This window comes from Hesperophylax consimilis, chromosome 12 (genome assembly GCF_061612785.1).
Source record: "Hesperophylax consimilis isolate HC1 chromosome 12, BYU_Hcon_1.0, whole genome shotgun sequence".
Taxonomy (NCBI): Eukaryota; Metazoa; Arthropoda; class Insecta; order Trichoptera; family Limnephilidae; genus Hesperophylax; species Hesperophylax consimilis.
Window position 1 is genome coordinate 11199018 of NC_142847.1, and position 19348 is coordinate 11218365.

General features: G+C 35.6%; 1 protein-coding gene across 1 annotated transcript in view; it reads right to left on the reverse strand.

Annotated features, from left to right (window-relative positions):
- Nucleotides 1-6821: 6821 nt before the first annotated feature.
- l(2)gl (LLGL domain-containing protein l(2)gl) overlaps nt 6822-19348 on the reverse strand; it is a 126045-nt gene continuing 113518 nt past the window's right edge. The window contains exons 16-24 of the mRNA XM_089638120.1: nt 19172-19276; nt 18794-18937; nt 18108-18283; nt 16610-16703; nt 15346-15450; nt 14356-14526; nt 13844-13979; nt 11879-11922; nt 6822-10469 (exon numbers count right to left, since the gene is read on the reverse strand). Of these exons, the coding sequence (XP_089494246.1) occupies nt 10314-10469; nt 11879-11922; nt 13844-13979; nt 14356-14526; nt 15346-15450; nt 16610-16703; nt 18108-18283; nt 18794-18937; nt 19172-19276 (1131 nt within the window). The 3' untranslated portion in view covers nt 6822-10313. The remainder of the gene's footprint in view (nt 10470-11878; nt 11923-13843; nt 13980-14355; nt 14527-15345; nt 15451-16609; nt 16704-18107; nt 18284-18793; nt 18938-19171; nt 19277-19348) is intronic.

Consider the following 19348-nt stretch of genomic DNA (forward strand, 5'->3'; position numbering starts at 1 on the left):
GCCAGTAGCCGAAATAATAAATGGTAATATTTTTATAGTCTGAGAATGCCAAATTCTTTTCATTTCATTTCCTAAATCTGTGTTATATATTTTATTCTTATTTTTTGGAAATAGATTTTTTAATATTACAGGAATTTGGAATAGCGACATCAATGATATAAGTTATTTTTTTAAATTTTGTCATGTAAAACTATATCGGGTCTATTATGACTAATCGTTCGGTCTGTTAGTATAGTTTTATCATAATATATTTTATAAAATTAATTTTCTAAAAATGAATTTGGTTCGTATTCATAATATGGTACTATATTACGACAGTCAATCAAGTTATGTTTAATTACCAAACTTAATTATAATATATGATTTTTATTTTTATTATTAATAAAAAGATTTAGATATTGTTATAGACAGATTTAGATATTTTTATAGACAGATTTAGATATTTTTATAGACAGTTTTAGATATTTTAATAGACAGATTTAGATATTTTAATGAACAGATTTAGATATTTTAAATAGACAGATTTAGATATTTTAATAGACAGATTTAGATATTTTAATAGACAGGCCTAGATATTTTAAATAGACAGATTTAGATATATCAATATACAGATTTAGATATTTTAATAAACAGATTTGGTTTTTTTAATAAACAGATTTAGATATTTTAAATACACAGATTTAGATATTTTAATAAACAGATTTAGATATTTTAATATACAGATTTAGATTTGCAGAAATCGTTGTTGGTAGAAGGCGGAGTCAACAGAAAATAAAATCACCAATCATCATTCTGAATTCATGCGAAGGGCAAAGCGCATTATTTAGTTTGTCAATCTTCTGCGAATACATATCCAAGTAACTTTTTATTGCAGACAGTAATTTTTTTATTGCTTAAAGTCAACAGTCACCAGTCAACCAGCCTGGTGAGCTGGTAGACATGAAACTTACCTGATAATGTCGAATGCAACCTTCTTTCCGATCAAAGATACCATCAGATGGATATCGGAAATCAGCACTGAAGACACAAACCTATGGAAGTGTGTTGTGGGCGTGTCTGTGTGCCTTAGGAATTAGGCTCAATGTTTCCTTACTTCTGGGGAAATTGATCAAATTTTCAAATATTAAAAACTTTCTCGGACATATTTTCAATTTTATTGGCCCGTCTGGGGCCTAGGATTTGAAAGGTCTTGTGTTAACTAGCGACATAAGTTTTCTTTCAATTCCTTTATTTTAGTTTTATTCTATCTGGAGAAATTTTGGGAGGCGGGTATGGGTACCGCCGCCCCAAAAACCATTCAATGGATATTCAAACTTCTACCACAGGTCATCCCAAGTGGTTCACTACGTTTGGTGACATAGCAGGGGTGTCCGAGTTCATAGGGCGAGGTTTGTCCAGGTCTTGGCGGCGGAAGATTCTGTACACCAGCTCAAGAGGCCCTTTCACCTTTCAAGCTGGATTCTCTCAACCCATCGTCTTGCACCGCAGTCGGAAGGGTGGAGTCATACGTCAATCACTCTGGGACACACTGACCCCAAATTGCTACCCAGCCCTCATACCTTCTCCTTACAGAACATCCTCTTCTTCATTTCCAAAATATCCTACGTAAAGCGTAACTACAGCATTGAGGGAAATTATTTTATTAATTAAAGTTTTAAAAAGTATACAGGAGGCCTTAAGGGAAATATTTATTCCCTCTGAACCTGTCATCTTTGGGTATGCTGTGTATCTTTGATATGTATCGGTATATTTATTTATTTGTAAGAAACAAACAGCTTTTACATAATATACAATGAACTGAAGTCAAGCCACAGAAGTTTTTTATGCTAAAGTTCATTGTAAGTTAAGTTTTAATATCTTAAAATTAATTTTGGGTTATAGGAAGGGGAGAGAAAGAGGAATATAGGAAGAGGATAGGAGATGCCCCGATACATTCCATTCTCTCATATTAATAATCGATCGTACGCATTGCTTCATATCGATATGTTTTTAGGTTATTACTAAAAATCTCAATGCTGTGAAATTTTGTATTATATTGTGCACATACACGAGGAATCGGGGATTTTTTTCTAATATTTGTTCTACACGAGGGTAATTAAAATAAATCAGATTGTCGGGTTGATCATGACGGAATATGAAAATTTATTAAATTGGTAAGTTCTTGTGAGTCCAGACCATTATTTAGGATTTTAAACAATAGGATTTGATCAAAAATTAGACCTCGTGTTTGGAGGGAGTTGAAATTATGAAATTTAATTTAGTATAGATCACACTTCCTGAAATTACCTGTTCATTGCATCACAACAGGTCACGCGCCGATCTATCAGTGATATTAGCAATACGGCCGATAGGTACATAGCCAGATGAACTATCTCCCAGTCCTGACTTCTAACCGGGGCGTTCTCCTAATCGGGAGAGGCTATCCGTCAGTTTAGTTTACAGTTAGCAGTGGCGCCGCGGTGACTGGCGCTGGATGGAAGGTACCTCCGTGGGAGAGAACGGGACCAGATACCAGCACCATCTGTAGCCAATATCTGCAGCTATTTGCAGGCAGGACACGCGACACCAATTATTATTGAAAGCTTTATTTGGTACCTACCGACCCTTGTAACCTTATCAGATATCAGATATTCGACGACCTCCACGGCAAAGCGGTAAATTCCCTGCTCCAGACGGGTTTTTCCCAAGCCGTAACGCCGCACTGAAAAATTCCCGAAACGGGCTGTCGTGCCATCTATCGACAAAATGCCAAACCATATACATATTATTTTCAATTTCTTGATAACGATGCAATTTGTCTACGAATCAGTTTTACGATCAAGTTGCAATAAATTCAACCGTCAAAAGAATAAATCTATTCAGAATTGTCAATAAATTGAGTAAAATTAGGTGAGTCCGTGAGTAGTTTATTTATATTTATGGTGAGGCCCTGCTAGGGTAAGGTTATTATGTAAAATGTGATGTATATACTGATCCCCACTTACAGGGGTGTCTCAAAAATATGTTTTTGCACATATGGTCCGTTTATGAGAAAGCTGTTTGGTAATATTTCATGAAAAATTTTACAGTCCTAGATAAATGTAGCATTAAGAAAAGAAAATCGGATTTCTGACTGAAAAAAATCGGAAACACGAAAACTGTGTTTTTTACTGATTTATAGGTAAAGCTTAAATTATTTTTATTTACTATCATAAATTTTTTTTAAATATTTTATGAATTATTGCATCGCTAAGAATTTTTTTTTAAATGAATGTTTAAATACTGTAAAAATAGTCTCAAAACACTAAAATACGGTAAATATTTTTTTTTCTGCATTGAGTAGCATAGGTAACACATTATATTGGGCATGGAGTAGTATAAGTAACACATTATGTTCTGCATGGAATAGCATAGGTTGCACATTTTGTTGTGCATGGAATAGCATAGGTAACACATTATATTGGGCATGGAGTAGCATAAGTAACACATTATGTTCTGCATGGAATAGCATAGGTTGCACATTCTGTCGTGCATGGAATAGCATAGGTTGCACATTCTGTTGTGCATGGAATAGCATAGGTAGCATATTCTGTTGTGCATGGAGTAGCATAGGTAACACATTATATTGGGCATGGAGTAGCATAAGTAACACATTATGTTCTGCATGGAATAGCATAGGTTGCACATTCTGTTGTGCATGGAATAGCATAGGTAGCATATTCTGTTGTGCATGGAATAGCATAGGTAGCATATTCTGTTGTGCATGGAATAGCATAGGTAACACATTATGTACTGCATAGAGGAGCCTAGGTAGCACATTATGTTGTGCATGGAGTAGCATAGGTAACACATTATGTTGTGCATAGAGTAGCTTAGTTAAACATTATGTTCTGCATGTAGTAGCATAGGTAACAAATTATGTTGTGCATGGAGTAGCAGCATTTAGTTTCAATAAAAATAAGGTGTGGAGACCTCAAATTAAACGGAAACATAGAAATTGAAAGCTAATAGTAAAATTACCATGAAGAACAAAACATTCTTTAAAAGTATCTTTTACAAAACATAGAACATAAAAACTTTCACATCTTCCGTGCGATAAGCGTATTAGGATGATAGGATTTATTACCAGTTGTAAATCCTCGTAGCATTTTTCTAGATTTACTTGACACCGAGTTTCGAATTCCAAATTTTCCAACTCGGTTTAATAATATTTCATATATTATCTCTGGTTATTCTTATATTTTAAGAGATTTTGAAATACAAAAGCTTATTATAAAAACTTATTTGGACTTAAATCGATTTACTTCACAATTTCAATGTCTAATTCTGAACAACGAAAGACACCTTTTCTAAGACTGATTTCGAAATGTCAGCAACTGTTGCGATATTTGTAGTTTTGTTCAAACACACCCTCAGCATCTTCACCGGTTCACAACCGGGAATCACGTCAAAAATGCGGCCAGCATTTGTACATCATTGTTAGGTTCGTCCTGACTCGTAGACGCGTGTGATGCTATCGATGAGCTATACAAGATCGAGCTAGTTTAATACATATATATTATTATAATCACAATTGATTTCATATACCTGATTTTGCCCTTTTAACAGCTTAATTATTTATTTGCTAGTTGGGCATGTGCATTGTGTGGATTGTTTGAATGAAGTTCTTGACATTTGTCGGCTTCTTTGTTTACTCCATCCTACAACAAGAGTCTCTTCAAGATCTAGGTTCACTCCTTCCTTTCACCAAAAAGACCTTCCGCACGCTATCCCCAACAATGACATGCGCCCTGAGAGAAATTATGTTTATTTTCGTCAAGAAGGTGAATCTAAACAACTGTACTTAGGACTTTTTTGAATCTTGAAGTCAATGTTATTATTAGACTAACTCAGTGGTCTCCAACCTTTTTGTCGCCGCGGATCGGTCAACGTATGAAAATTTTACCGCGGCCCTTTGAGGGTGGTTAAATCAAATGTTAATATTATAGAACGTTTTTAATAATTTTTATTTAATTGCGTTAAACATGAGTTAATACAAAAAGGTTAACATTTTTATTTACTTAATTGGTAAATCAATGAGAACCCTGAGCTTGTTTCTTTGCAACAAGATGGTTCCATCTGGGAATAATAGGAGATAATGACATCCGAAGCGTGTTGCTTATGTTCAGTTTATTCCGTTGTTTTGTTTTGCTGTCACTGCAGAAAACTCTGCTTCACACAGATAGGATGTCGGAAATGGCAATAGGGATTTAAATGCTGTGGTGGCAATCTCACGGTATTCTGCCATCACTTTAATCCAGAACACATGCAGAGTTCTTGTCTCGAAGGTAGTTTCAAGGCTGCCATCATTTGCAGTAGACATCTCATCTCGATCAGAGATGTGCTTTATTTCAAATAAATCCATTTCAAATGGAAATGCAAAATGCAATATGGGTATTTTCCATTTTGCATTTTAAATGCTTTTCTAAAAACCATTTTGCATTTTGCATTTTAAATGCTTTTCTCAATGCATTTTCCATTTTAAATGATTTTTTGCAACATTCTTCCTACTATCTCCACTCATCTTTTTTTCATAAGCCCCAAATATCAGTCGGTCCTCAACCTCGCTATGAGAGATAATTTACATTTGTCAAGTTGCTCCCTGGTAGGAGCCCTGGCAATTTAGTGATACCATTACAAAAAATGCTGATTCAAATACTGAACATGGGGCCATGACGCTGTAATATTAACTGCTAAGTTTCTATGTTTTTACGTTGGCAACATTAGTCCCGCGCAAATTTTTTGTGGTTTCATAATCTGTAGTCGTGGTGTTTTTGGATTTACCATCATGTAATATGTTTGTTCTATTATTTTACTATTCATTATTAAATGACAAAAATGTTTAAAAATTCTATAATTATTTTATTGTTTGACCTGAGAAACCATTTTGCATTTTCAATGCATTTTGAAAATAGGTATTTTGCATTTTGCATTTGAAATGGTTTTCTTAAAACCATTTTGCATTTTGCATTTTCAAATGGAAAAATTTTGACCCATTTCCATTTTGCATTTCAAATGGTTTTGGGTACCCATTTTGCACATCTCTGATCTCGATAAAGGATGACTTTTGACACCAAATAATGAATTATTTTTAAAATTAAACAGTAACTTTGTAAACATCACTTATAAGTGATGTTTACAAAGTTACTGTTTAATTTTAAATTATAATGTCACATCACAAAGTAACCGCTTCATATGAAGGAATTATTTTTACTTCATTTAAGTGAAGGCAAGATCGCCTTTGGAGCCTTGGAGCGTCCAATTAGACAAAAAACGACTCAGGTTGTAGGTTTTTTTTACTTCAACGGTACTGTGTCGCCGGTTACTTAGCGTAAAGATGTTTTCAACAGAATAAGTTTTGCTCAACGGACCGGTACCGGTCCGCTGACCAGGAGTTGAAGACCAATGGTCTAACTAACTAACCATCACGCCAGAAGGAGTAGGCATAAAGGACCGATCGCCAAACAACTCAATCTTCGCACACACTCCCTGCTTCATTCACATTCATATACATATTGTATTGTACGTACTCTAATGTTATTTATGTATTTGAAGAAAGACAGACTAATTAATAACTAATAACTAACTAATATGTAACCAGGTTATAAAGAACCTGACAATATTTGAAAATTACTTATTACCATCACAGAATTGTTGCTCGTATCATGATAGAGGACTTGGCCAGCTGAGGAATTGTCTCGGTGGGAACCAGACACGATGCCAACTCATTAGTCAAATAAGTATTGGGGTATTCCTGGATTGGTTCCAGGTAAAGTGGAATCAGTAAAACGATCAATTGTCGGTAATAGACTTTTATTTCCATGTGACAATGTTAATATAAAACAAGTAAATAGTGATGTTTGCTTCAAATCTTAACAATGTCGTTATAAAAAAACTTACCCAAGGTTACATTCAATAAAATTCCACTTAAAAATATATCAAACAATAAAAAAACACCTTAGATTACAAAATTACGATCGTTTATTAATAGTATAGGCTCTTGTAAATTCACAGAGTTTCGCGATCGTAACAGACTTTATATCTGAAGTCATAGGATGCACAATTAGAGTTGACTCAAACAACAAACTCTTGTGTGTCACGGTGCATATGTATACACTTCCGACAGCAATGTCCTTGCCAAATGTACCCGATATACAGCCTTTTGTTTTTCTACCCCTACTTTTAGTTATTAGCAAAGAAAGGGACAACGAGTGAAAACAATCATCAAATAATTTGAATATTAGAGTTAATATCTTGCAGTTCTTTTTGATTTAAAACAAACTTTTGTACATTTTCACTGACTTTTCATTTCTAAAGTCAAAATGCTGTACGCAAGCAATACATCTGTTTGGCCCAACTCTGTGTGCGATACATATACTGTCAGAAATATTGGGAACTTATTGTTGAATACAGAAACTTTAATACAATATTTTGGTTAAATTAGCATGCTTTGATATAAAAAAAAAATGAAACACAAATGGAAAATAATTGATGATTAATTAATTATTAATAGTTAACATTGTGACGATTTAAAACAAGACAAGAGTTTAATTTGAATGAATATAAACTAAACGCTGTTTTTAAACCGGGCTATAAATAGGTAATTATAAAGAAAAGGAAAATTTACATCTTCTAATGTATAAATATTATTTATCATTAGAACGGACCCACTTCTCCAAGCAAACGACATAATCGTTACAGAAACATGCCGTGGTGTGACAATCTCAAATAAATTGTCAATTATTATTTTTTAATTACAAGTCGCAGGGGCTATTTCACCAACTTGTTACAACTATTATTATGATAGCAGTATTACTAAAAAAGCGTACAAATATTTTTCAAATTTGAAAAAAAAATGCTGAGGTAAGAGGCACATGGTGGCTTCCAGCACAAACGCCACTGTGACAAGAAACGTCACTGTGATAAGAAACGTCACTGCGATAAGAAACGTCACTGTGACAAGAAATGTCACTGTGATAAGAAAAGTCACTGTGACAAGAAACGTCACTGCGATAAGAAACGTCACTGTGACAAGATATATTGAGAGTCACTGCGATGGGAAGTCACTGTGAAAACTAGTCACTATCACTCTGTAGTTGTCATGATAAACTACTGCAGTTGTGCAGGAGTTATAGTATATTTATTATGTTAATTTCACAAATAATACTATATTTACGTATGCTGCAAACTCCGCACTCAGATTCCCATTTAAAAGATGATTTTGAATGATTTTTCAGCTATCTGCTTTCAAAAGTCATCAAGTGACAACATTGAAAAAATAAGTACTTGCAAAAATTGCAGGTGGATGAACACATGTTCCATCACTTTTTGTATCAGGAAGAGGCTGTTATTAAGTGACATTTTGATGAAAATAGAACGCTTGCTGACTATCAATCGTCTGTTTTATGATATTTTCTGATTAGTTAATTATATTTTGTTAGTAAAATCCAACATTCACACCTTTTAAGGCAATCCACGCAACTTGAAAGCATCAATTTGCAAGATGGTGACTTTTGTCAGAAAACTGACGATAGGTACATTGTTTATGTCATATTCTTACAGCGTTGGAATACTTGAGTTATCAATTTAAATTTAATGGCTAATAATATTAATTCACTGATATAATATGGCAAATATGCAGAAAAACAATATTATTTCTCTAACGAATTATAATAATAAAAAAGTAAGTTTAGAACTGATATAGAATACACAAGGTGTTATAATATAATGAAAATAAGCAAAGTTTGACGTCAAATAAAAACAGTTTACGATAAGTGATTAATTATGATATAAGTGGTATCATTTTCAGTAAGTAGTAAAATAGCAAACCTTTTGTATTCTATACCAATAAAGTTGATTGATAAAATGATGTATACGATAGACTCCTTGGCGAGCTTCATATAAAGTCCTTACACTAGTAGAATTATTTCTATCCTATTGTTACTTAGGTGCTATCGATTCCTCACATCGAATTACATATAAATTCTTTATTAAAAAAAATACTCTAATAAAATTAGAACAATGCGCAGACTACTCAGTAATGGCTGCCGGATTATAAAACACTAATCAATATATTAATATTATAAAAAAATATTTCAACAATCGTGTTCGCACTACCGCGATGCGTAAATGTAAACGCGTTACTAAAATAATAATCATCATCATTCGTTAAAAACACACTCAATATTTATAGAAATAAGGCGGAGCGATATTGTAAAAATGTACAAAAGCTACCGATGAATTAACGACGAAATACTAAATCTCCAATCATTAATAGGCAAAACATTTCCTCCGCGAGCTGTCCAACACGTTAACCATTTTGTAAATGCTAAATGTACGTATTATATAAGTAAACTTCACAATGGCCGTGATGATAATAATATTCTCTCATATCTCTTCATCCAATATGTAACAATAATACATTCTCGTCATCGGTTCATTGATATGAGGATGGGAATCCTTCGTTCTGTAAAAACCGACCAACCAGCTAACTAACAAATGCAAAACATCATCGCTATCATCACTAAATTAAATATTATTCAAAGAAAGCTGCCAAAATTCAAATAAATCTCACTTGTGGCCGTCACACAATTAAGAGGGTACAATGGGTATGGTAAAAGACTTATTTTGTGGTTATAATCTGGTATGAGTTCTATAGGATAATGATGTCAATAAATTAACACACTTGTGGCAATATCTCTACAAATGACTACACTTTGTATCTTGCTGCAGTTCCTCACGATGAATACAAGTTAAATATTGTGACAGTTACACAATCTTAAGTTTAAAAGAGATATGAAATGAAATAAGATACACTAACTAACACAATGAATATAATATAAAATCTATATCTCGGAACAGTTGTGATGGATGAATGTAATCTGACATAAAAAGTGTGGGATTAGAAAGATGCTAGGTTGATTTAGGTAGTGTTAGAGTGATATGAAAATAGATGAGCCTTTGTGTAGAGTAACACGATCTCACTCAGCCTCTTACTAGACTATCATCCAAGTTCGCCATAGTATTTTTCTATAAATCGGTGTATCAACCCAATAAACTACATAAAGATAAGAACAGTAGAGTAACCTCTCACACTAAATAATTCAATAATATAGACGCAGCCGGTAGATACTTATGACAATGTTTTCTGGATTGGTACAATCTTGTGCAATGTCATCAAGGTTGGATACAACTTGTTGTGGGTTTGGTGACTATGTCACAAGAATGGATATATGATCTGTGACGGCAATGATTAATGAACTCTAGCAATTTGTAGTGGGTCCGTCCCAGCTGTGCTAGTGCGGCTGTGTGACGGTGACGGTCTCCGTCTCGGTCTCGTGGTCCTCGTTGGGGGAGAGGTGGGAGGGGTGTGAGAGCGGCGTGCGGTTACGCTCAAACATCTCCAGGATGGTCTTGGGGTCGGTCCCGGCTGGCACCGTCACTGTGCTAGTCTGCAGGACAACAAACATCACATTATACACAATTATATTACATAAAGTACTCAGTTATATGGTCCTGCCGCTGAGAACTCCGCTGTAACCCATCTTTCTGACACATACCTTGTCTATGACAGAGGCAGAGGTCACAATGGAGCCATCAGCAGTTTTCATTAATTTTTGATTACATTTTTCCATACATATACATTTTACCCAGTTCACTAAACAATGTCCGTTTAAAGACGGAATGTTTTTAGTGACAGTTTGGCTGCATCAAAACTTTCCTGGTAATAATGTCACTAAAACCGAGCACATTGTACTTTAACCATTTGGAAGGCCTGAGAGAGGAAATTATGAGAAGCAAACATGCATATTCATTTTTTTGTGGTAAATTATCTCCCAGAGCCAGGTACCCTGTACATTTTTAAATAATAATATAATTTTCAGGTAGGTATTTTCAAAGGTTATTATAAAATATATCAGTAGACTTTCGCTAAGATCCAACCCAAAAACTATATAAATTCCTAAATAAAAAGTATTTACTGAATATTTGCACATGGACAAAACTTCCTTCAAAACACGACAAACTCGCAAAACTCACTATTGACAGCTGTCACTCCAAAGTTATCTTTTAGTGTAACCTAGACTTTTTGACTATTGATAATATCTATGTATACTGTAGCTGCACATTGTCACATTTTATGGTAAGGTGTATCCTTACCATTAGCACATTCGCTAATGATGGAAGTATAATTTCGTGGCTAGTCTGCCACAGCCTTCCAAAGGGTTAAATGGGATATCAACATTTGTATGGTTAGATGAGTTCATTTCAAACATAATATCAAGATAAATACATACATAGCAAGCGTGCAAAACAAATCTACGAACTAATAAAATTTCAAATCAAAACAACATAATATAGACTGTGAACTCAGAAGGGAATACAATTTGTATTATTCACTAAAAAGGAAATAAATACAAGATGAATGAAATTTATTTTTACTAACTATGGAAATGAATAAAAATTATACTTTGAACATTGAAAAATCATGCAATTAGTATGTACATCACTTCTGGGCTGAATTATTATTTCAATATAATATACATTATTAGTAATTTAGTAAGCTTTGTTATCGGCAGCATTCAATCCCACATCAGGATTACATTTTTGAATGCTTCAACTTTCATTCATCAGCTTCCCGCTTGTACTACGTGTTTCCGGACATTGTGTATAACGCCTTCATTTGAATGTGAATGATTTCAAATGAAAGTTGTATCTATCGCTGTGGGTTAAAGTTGAAGTCGCAGACTCGTGACAATGTAATTTGAAGTTAGTAAAATAAGGTCTGTTAGTGTAACATTTAATGTGTTATTGCGTTAAACATTTATGAAGCGCAAATTAGTTAATAATGATGTAACAATACCTCTATGCGCGTGATCTGTCCCTCCTCTCGACTGTGCTCTAGAACTACAAAGGAAAACAAGCCACAATCAACAACACAGATAAGCCAACGGACACATAATCGTGGGTATCGTACAATGTACAGCACTCCACGGATGTCACCTACCGTCAGCGAAACCCCAGACTCACACCAACTCTCTTTCTGATCAGGCCCCACCTCACAAACCTCACAAATATAGTCAGCATTCATACAAACATAATCATTTTTTTTTAAATAATTTCCAAATTTTAAATAAATAAAAACTTGCAGAACTGACACTGTCTTACCAATCATGCCTCCCAACCTTCTAAATCCCTTCTTTCACAACATACATGAATATTGGGAGTGCTATAGTACCACTGGTTCCTAATGAGAAATGAAAAAGAGATTCTTTTTCAACCACTTAGGCCCTTCTTTCACGGGGATATGCAAGTATCCGATACTAATGTTGTGAACTCGTCGCAAACAACTAGTCGTGCACAATCTGTACACGTCCCAACTGAAATCATGAGATCCGCATCACCAGCAATCATTGTTGAATTCTCGAAACGTCAAAGCTTGAATGCTTTCATAACCTCATTCATAACGAAACAGTTTCCGTTGCTTTCATTATTTGTCGACTGTTTTGTTCCATTGATCTAAAGCACACACATGTGCCTGACACAAGTGTCGTCTTGTCTGAGTCTCTACAACGTGAGTAGGAACAACTACGCCAGGCTGGTCGCGGGAGACCGGCTTCGCCGACGAGTTTACAAAATTTCGGCAACGTGTGCTTTTGCGCTAACCTCCACACAAATGTATGGCGGTATTTGCCTATTGTTGAGTATCGGATACTTACGCATCCCTGTGGAAAAAAGGCCTTTCTGCCATAGCTAGTACCTAGTGTATCCTTACCTTTATTGAACATACATATTTGGGTTTCGCTAACAAATCATAAATAGTTCACATAATATGATAAATAAAAAGGTATGGATTCAAATAAATTAATCAAATAAACACAGAGAATATGTAGACTAGAAGTGACAAGACTTGTAAGATAAATGCAGTGCCACAATACTTTAAATTCATAATCAAAAGTTTACTATTAATTTACTTACATATCTAAAAAATGACTAAATTCTGTCAATAATAAAATAATATCAAGAATACATTAGAAACATGCTCTAAAATGAAGTCAATGTATGAAACTAAATGTTTATAAAGGGCTTTCAACAACGATTTCTAAATCTCTATGTATATGGTTCGGTGATTCTATTTAAGGTTTTACATCAAGACACCAAGCAATTCCATATCAATGATTTTATATAGTATTTATTATGATATAATATATTATTATATATGTAGTTAAACAAAACATGTAAAGCACATTAAGGGAAATGCCACATGAACCATAACCTCTTTTCATTGTGCAGACGAGATAAGACTGGCTATATCTTATACATACTAAGTTAAGAATAAGGTTTTTGTATGGAGAAAGTCAAATTAGAGTTTAATTTTGTTAGTTGTACAAAATATTGTAATGGATAACTCAAACGTCACATGTTGAAAACATTTTTAACTCTTTAAACACGTGACATTTCGATGCTAAGTGTGCGGCACTTTTCCAATTACACATGTTCGCAAGACAACTGTTGTAACGCCCGCGCACCAGGCACGACCTCTCACAGCCCAACTGTTGCGATGTCCACGTACAACGGATTAAAACTCATAAAACTTTTATATATGAGAACATACATCCAACTTTATGGCAAAAAAAAAACTTTTTAATAGACTATTTCAGCATTACCAAAAACATATTTCTCACTAGTATTTATCATTTGCGCACAATTATTTATCTGATTTTCAATGTAAATTATAATTTAAATAGAGTTTTGTTTAAGAGTCCTGAAGGGTGGTCAGGTGAAGCCTGGTTGTGTGAGTTTAGGTAATGTAGGACGTTGTACTGACTGTTGTCGGTGGTGGTGGAGGCGGAGTGGTGTGAAGTGGTGGTGGTGCCGGCCTCCGTAGTGCCGCTGCCCGAGTTGTTGAGGGTTGTCAGGGTGGTGGTTTTCACGATCACCGAGCTCTGGTTCACCGAGGAGGTCTGCAATCAATCACACACATCATTAATACATCAATAAACGCATTGCTAAATGAACATCAAAAGTTTTATCAAGGTGACTCTCAATTATTTAAATCTAAACTTAATGTTTTAAGCTGTTTTCAGAAATCCAGAAATCATAGTCCAGATAGAAATTTATTTGACAATTCCAGGGGGAAGTCATCGAGTCGACCACATCAGACATCAGAGGCTATGCGAGAGAGGTTGGGCAAATGGGCGAAGGCCGCTGAAGTAGCCCAGGAGAGTGGCTGTAAATGCGATGGGTCCCAGATCCAAATAAGACAAAGGGAAATACAAATAATAAATTACAAAGACAGCTGAAATCATTTTTTTATTTTTTATTTCCACATAATGGTACCTGCAGGTTGATGGTTCCGATCTTAGCGGCCAACTGCTCGGGACTATTGGCACCACTGCGCACAGCAGCGATGAGGTGATCCTTGACACTGTCCACTGTGATGTCTCCAATGCTCTGCGAGGACATCGTCACGTTGTGTTGCTCCTCGCCCAAGCCGTTCTCGTCACTTGACTGCAAACAATTACGAAACACACATCAATAAATGGCAACGGCAGGCATACAAACCAGTGAACATTAAAATCATGAGTCTTTGAACTTGTTGAACAAACATGCTTTTTCAAATATGTTTTTACATTAGCTTCACACTATGTCATCTTTGAGATCTACGCAAGTACCACGCAAGAATCCCAACTGAAAGTTAGGTAAAAAGAAATTACATTTACTCTCTCGAATGTAATAATTTTTTAACAAAATAAAAATTTTAAATAGTTATATCAAAAAATCATGGGCAAACAATTACATGCAATAATAACTGTAACCCAAAAAATTGACACAAAAAGAAAGTACATAAATAAAATGATATCAGCAAATCAATTTTACTGTGACACGTCTCGCATCGACTTCAGATCGGAATATGTTTAGACGGAATGATGTCCCAGATAACACGAGTAAATTGGAATCAGTTTCTTTATTCTATTCCTCGGGTTTTGGTCCAAATAACCAGTTGTCCCGATAAACCGGTGTACCAATTAAGTGGAACCGACTGTATTAGTAAAAATAACCCTTTTTCATGTGGTAAATGTTAAGCGTGTACAAAAATGTTGGGCATGCATTTGGATGTTTCCCGGCCATGCACTGGTGCAAAAATGATAAACGGTCTTCCATTGGAATACAAGTTTTTCGACGTTCCCTCCAGATATTGTTAAGATCTCTCTGTTTATGAAGTGAAAAGGTTTGAATAGAGCCCCCATGGCTGAGCTGATTGATCACTTAAGGTTGCACTGAGCGCTTTCTTGATACAGTCATTTCTTACAATAGATTTAGCTATACCTTGTGATCTCCATTATGTAGTCCTTCATCGTGTGATCCGGGGGTGGGGGGGTCAATGGGGCGTGCCCACGAAGGCAGGGGCAGGTAGCAGCGGGCTTTCGTGACCTGAAATACACAAAAAATCTATACCTTTCTCCAAATAGTAGATAATAGTAGAGTAGGTACATTTTCGGTTTTCTGAATTATTTAAACTTCCAATTTCCAATGAAACTTAAATTCCAAGCAAAAGTTCTAGAGTTCATTGAACCGGAGTTACTGACAGACAAGGTCATAACCAAAATCAGTATTTTTAATTATTTGTGATATACAGTAGAACCTCCACGGGACATCAAAATTCAAATTTCGAATTAACGAATTCTCACGTAATTCGAAATTTTATGAAAAAAAAAAAAAAAAAACGCCGAAAATCGTTTTTCTCGGCCGCCTCTTCAAATCCGGGTGGTATTTTAGTTGTAAATTCGTATTAATACCAATTATTTCTTTATGTTCGCGGCCGATTAGCGTAGCGGCGGACCCTTTAAATTCAGATATTCGCAATAAATTCGTAAAAATGCTATATATTTACGCGTAAATCGAGATTTTGCCGCCGATTTCGGTCGCGACCTACCCTTTAAATTGAGATATTGTAAAAATACGATATATTTCCGCGTAAATCGAGATTTCGCCGTAATTTTCCGTCGTGGACGGCCCTTTATTTCAAATATCTGAATTTAAATTCGTAAAAATACGATATATTTCCGCGTAAAACGAAAATTCGCAGCCGTATTCCGTCGCGGCCGGCTCTTTAAATTCAGATATTTTTTGTATAAACTCGTAAAACTACGACATATATCCGCGTAAAACGTATTTTCTCGGCCCTTCAAACTCGGATATTCGAAATAAATTTGAAAAAGTACGACAGTCCAGTGTAAATCGATTCAGATTTACAAAATAATAATACTTATTAGGATGTTGTATAACCACGTAAAAATACATTTTTCGGCGTTTTACCGCCACGGCTTACTCTTAGATTCAGATTTACGAAATATTATGATTTATTTTTGCAAAAATCAAATTTTTTCGAATTACACGAACAAATTTACGTGCGCGGACAAAAATAAATTTCGAATTACGAATTAACGAATTTCGAATTAAAAAAAAATTTGTATGAAAAAATTTTTCTACGGAAATTTTTTTGGCGAATATTTCGAATTACGCGTTTTTTCGAATTATCGGGGTTCGAATTAACGGGGTTCTACTGTATATAAATGCTGGGTGTGGGTACCTTGGTGGCAGACAGTGTGATGCGCTGCAGCTCCGACGAGGAATGAAGGTAAAGGGCCTCTCCGAACTTGGAGAAAGTAAGGCTGCTAATGCCGCTGAAAAACAGACAAAGGTGTTTTCTAATACATTACGAGACTCCTCCTTATTTTATCACAAGAAACATGCTAAAAGATAAGTAAAGACAGTCAAGTGTCAACGTTTCACGTAAGGAGCAAATAAGAACGGGGAACAGTTTAGCGGTACTGCAGCTTACCATAACGAAGCTCTAATGGTCGAGGACTATCGTTCGGTAGATTATTTTTATTAAAAAAATACAAGATGTACAATTACACACAACAACAAAGTTATCAGAAGGTGAACAGGGAAGGAAGTTATATGGAACAATTACTCGACGTGGCTGCTCGAATCAGAATAATGTACCAAGCCAAGGGCCATGTGTAGTTTCAGTGTGGCAAGTCAACAAACATTGCCAGCATGCGGAAATCAAATACATGCGACCAGTTCCTACAACAGGATAGTCGAGGTCAGAAAAATTTAAATGAGCCTAACTTGTACCAGGAGTGGTGGCTCAAAAGAATAAGAAAATGGTGGTACTTCACTTAACAGCAAAAGTCTGAATAGTTCAAATTAACAAAACTTTTACCAGGGGTACACATGTCAAAGGAGATGGTAACAAAATATCAGAGGTCTGATGAGATTCAAATGAGCCGAACTTATAACAGGAGGGCATAACAACGAAGAGATGACTTCAGGGTAGCACAAGTCTGAATAGATAGTAGTTAACATAACTTGTACAAGAGCATATAAAAATGACAACAATGAAAAGATGACAACGGATAGCAGATGATAAGTTTGAAGAGCCTCAAATGAACAACTTGAACCAAAAGCAAATGAAAATTAGGAGATAAACAGGACAGCAGAGGTTTGAACAAATATAAATGAGCCTAACTTCTTTGTACCAGGAGCACATAAGAAAGACAAGATGATAAAAGAAGAGCAGACCTCTGCACAGATACAAATGAGCTAACTTGGTGTCAGAAGCACAGAATATGAACCAGGAGTTATTTATGATGATACTTCTTTAAGAATAGGGTATCCTAGGATACCAGAAGTCTGAAGAGGAGGAACTGATGAATCTGACCTAATCTATCTTGTACCAGGGGAAAATGAGGATAAAATAACTCTGACAGGATGACAGAGGTCTGAAGAGATTCAACAGGAATACATAAGAACGAGGAGATAGGGTTTGAACATACCTCATAAGCCCAACTTGTACCAGGAGCACATAAGAATGAGGAAATAGGGTTTGAACAGACTGAGCCTAATTTGTACCAGGAGCACATAAGAATCAGGAGATAGGGATTGAGCAGACCTAGTGAGCCTATCTTGTACCAGGAGCACATAAGAATGAGGAGATTTTGAGTTTGAACAGATCTAATGAGTCTAACTTGTAACAGGAGCCCATGACAATGAGGTGTTATCGCTTGCTTGCTACTAACTTGATGTCCTCCTTGCGAACGGCAGCGGCATTGAGCTGTCGCCTGAGGTCAGGCACGCTGAGCACCAGGCAGTCCCCGAGGTTGGTCAGGCACACCAGGCAGCACTCGGTGTGCTTCACAGAGCGCGTCGCCTCCGTCACGTAGCACGAGAAGTGGGCAAAACCCATGCGACGCACCTGTAACATTAGTATACATATTACTGCACTACTCCATATGTAAAATACTCAAATCTGGGTTCAAAAATGTCTGCAAAACTCAAGAAAAATGAAAACACTGCCTTAGTGTAAACTGTGCATTAACATGTAAATAAATAACTCTGCTCAATGACATCTGTAGCAACTAATAGAGACTCTTCTCAATTAGATTCCTAAAAAAGCATCAACACCAAAATCTAACGGTTGATTTCCTTAACCTGAATCAGCAACTGAATTATTTGTTGAGAGAACTTGTCCTGAATATTGAATACAAATTTATTTTTTAATATAAAATAAATTGAATTAAATGTTGTAAGAAAAAAAATAAACATTTTGTCGAGAGACATAATTTATGGCAGACCTGAGGATAGCCGCCCTAAATTGTGGCAGCTGAAAGAGAATGGATTTAAAAAAAAATGGACATTTATTACAACCTTAATGTGATTTGGCATCCTTTTAATGGCTGTGATATAAGTGAGTAGTGCCACTTACCCTGGAGCCCTCGTGCGCGGTGAGCTTGTACTTGCAGTAGGGCTTAAGCGACGGCAGCGAGAATATCTTGAACTGCTCCTCGGAGGCAATGATCACTCGGTGCGGCTGCGTGGAGTCGGGCAGTGGGGACACTCCTCTTTCAACCTGCAAACATCACACATCATCACACATCACACATACCGCAGACAAGTTATGTTGGGGGAAAGTTTAACTTTATTGAGAGAAATACAATTTTTATTGAGGGACAGTCAAACTGTTTTGACAGACATTGAGAGAAATACAAGTTTTATTGGGGGACAGTCAAACTGTATTGACAGACATTGAGAGAAAATCCCATATTATAATGAAATACAAATATGTAATGGAGTACAGACATACCTCTAATGGTTCTGGCAGAGGGACTGAAGCTCCATCCAGCACTGTGATGCCTATCACTGGGGCGCGATGCTTTAATTGGATTTCCTTGGCTAGCTGGCATGTCACCTGAACAAAAATAAACAAATATCATCAATTTATTACCTTAACAATTGAAACACACTGTCCTACATATAGGAA